Source organism: Bos javanicus, chromosome 8 (assembly GCF_032452875.1).
Source record: "Bos javanicus breed banteng chromosome 8, ARS-OSU_banteng_1.0, whole genome shotgun sequence".
Lineage (NCBI taxonomy): Eukaryota > Metazoa > Chordata > Mammalia > Artiodactyla > Bovidae > Bos > Bos javanicus.
The window spans coordinates 80791291-80794002 of record NC_083875.1 but is presented as its reverse complement, the minus strand read 5'-3'; the positions used below and the strand labels follow the sequence as shown (position 1 = coordinate 80794002).

The 2712-nt window shown below is 53.9% G+C and overlaps 1 protein-coding gene across 1 annotated transcript; it reads left to right on the top strand.

The window, feature by feature from the left end:
• GAS1 (growth arrest specific 1) lies at nucleotides 1–2373 on the top strand. Its single transcript, XM_061426091.1, has one exon. The coding sequence runs from the start codon at nucleotides 4–6 to the stop codon at nucleotides 1045–1047; it is 1044 nt and encodes a 347-aa protein (XP_061282075.1). The 5' UTR covers nucleotides 1–3; the 3' UTR covers nucleotides 1048–2373.
• The last annotated feature ends 339 nt before the right edge of the window (nucleotides 2374–2712 follow it).

Here is a 2712-nt window from a genome sequence, read left to right as displayed (position 1 = left end):
GCGATGGTCACAGGGCTGCTGGGCGGCGGCGGCGGGGCCCGCAGGGGAACCGTGCCGGGCGCCTGGCTGTGTCTGATGGCGCTGCTGCAGCTGCTGGGCTCGGCGCCGCGGGGCTCGGGGCTGGCGCACGGCCGCCGCCTCATCTGCTGGCAGGCGCTGCTGCAGTGCCAGGGAGAGCCGGAGTGCAGCTACGCCTACAACCAGTACGCCGAGGCGTGCGCGCCGGTGCTGGCGCAGCGCGGCGGGAGCGACGTGCCGGGGGCCGCCGCCGCAGCTGCAGCCTTCCCGGCCTCGGCGGCCTCCTTCTCTTCGCGCTGGCGCTGCCCCAGCCACTGCATCTCGGCCCTCATTCAGCTCAACCACACGCGTCGCGGGCCCGCCTTGGAGGACTGTGACTGTGCGCAGGACGAGAACTGCAAGTCCACCAAGCGCGCCATTGAGCCGTGCCTGCCCCGGACGAGCGGCGGCGGCGCAGGCGGCCCCGGCGCGGGCGCGGGCGGGGTTTTGGGCTGCACCGAGGCCCGGAGGCGCTGTGACCGCGACAGCCGCTGCAACCTGGCGCTCAGCCGCTACCTGACCTACTGCGGCAAGCTCTTCAACGGGCTGCGCTGCACCGACGAGTGCCGCACGGTCATCGAGGACATGCTGGCCATGCCCAAGGCGGCACTGCTCAACGACTGCGTGTGCGACGGCCTGGAACGGCCCATCTGCGAGTCGGTCAAGGAAAACATGGCCCGCCTGTGCTTCGGCGCCGAACTGGGCAATGGCCCGGGCAGCAGCGGCTCGGACGGGGGCCTGGACGACTACTACGACGAGGAGTACGACGACGAGCAGCGCACCGGGGGCACGGGCGGCGAGCAGCCGTTGGACGACGATGACGGGGTCCCGCACCCGCCGCGCCCGGGCGGCGGCGCTGCTGCGGCAGGCGGCCGCGGGGACTTGCCCTACGGGCCCGGGCGCAGGAGCAGCGGCGCCGGCTGCCGCTCGGCACCCCGAAGCGCCTGGACCCTGTTCGCCTCCATCTTGCTGCTCCCGCTGCTCTTTTAGCCTTCGCGCCCCCCGCCGTCGGCCACGGGAGGGTCGGCGACGGGGCACCTGTGGCTCGGGGACAGAGGGGTGGTCGGGGATTTTTTTCCAAAACGTTTTCTAGGTGGTTTCTGCCTAGCTGATCTCCCGCCCTCGACTTGTCGCAGGATCCTTGCCTCCTCTCCGGAGCAGGATTTTTTGGACATCTTTCCCTGCCCCCATTCCAGGCTCCAGAAACTCCCCGCAGAAGCCGGCCTAGCTCCAGACCCCTGGGATGAAACTGGCCTGGCAGGGGGACAGAACCGTAGTCCTGGACTCCGAAGAGAGGATGATGACCAGTGGGGCCTTAAGAGTTTCAAGGGACTGGGTTTGGAGCGGGAGTTTTGAAGAAGGATTTATATTTGCATAGGGACTGTTTATTAGTATTTCTTCTGGGGGGGGGGGTGCCGGTATCGACTTTTATTGTGGCCAGTGAGGACATTGCAATCGTAATTGATTCTCGTTTACTCTTGGTTTCCGCGCCCAGAATTGGTTTTGTAAGGGGGGGGGGGAGGCGGGGGAGGTGAGGGCATGAGAAGGGTTAATTTTCCTGAGTTTGGATAGTTTTGAGCCCTTGACTTTAATTTCATTGCCACCACTCAAATCTCTTAGCACATTGCTTAGGATTAAGGATCCAAAAATGCTATCTAGAGAGTTGCTAGTGGTGTTGAACAATGCAAGTTTTTATTTAAAAGAGCTCTGCACTGCCATTTATGAAAGCCTCTTTATGATGTTTGTTTTGTTGTCATTTTTGTTCTTTACACCAAGAAATTGTATGTACAAATATGCAGAGAACATATATTGCCTCTGCTTTTATCAGGGCGCTCACCCCTGGTACTTCGTATATAAAATGTATTAAAACTGGGATTTGTTACCAGTTGCTGTATTTTGTATATAGAATTTTTATAAATTGTATGCTTCAGAAATAATTTATTTTTTAAAAAGAAATTAAAAAATTTAAATCCACATCCATGGTACACCTTTCTTGCCTGAAATGTAAAGAATCCATTTGTCACCAGGGATCCAGAACCACCATCAATTGTGAAGTTTGCTCTATCTAGAACAGTTTAAAAATGTACAGTGTATTTTATAGATTTGAAGTTAACATTCTTATTTTCAAGAGAATTTATGAACATTGTAGAAATGTATAAATGCATTTCCAAACTGCCTTAAACATTGTATTTTTATAGACTTAAAAAAAAATCCTATGTTTTAAGTAACTGTGGCTTTGTGTATTTTTATTTTTTATTTTTTGGTTATTTGATTTTATTAAAATCTGTACATCAGTAAAGAGTTTTAAATAATGAATATGGTGTAGTTACTTTCCAGAGTCACATTGTGGTTAACCCAATAATGGGTGAGAAGCAGGGTGGAGGGGCCACTGGGAATCTATCAACCATCAACTGAAATTAAAATACAGTACAAGACTAGAAATGAGGGCTATTATTTCTGCCTTCAATTTAATGAACAATTAAACATCTGTAAATGAGGCAGCTAAAAAGATATAATTTGACTGGTCTCCATTGGTATTTACATTTGTGGAGAGGCTTGGCATAGTTTGGGGCTAACCCACACATCTCTTTACCCTCCTTCCTTTCCACTGGGACCCCCCCTCTTCACCCCCACCCTCTGGAGTCTCCTCTCTGG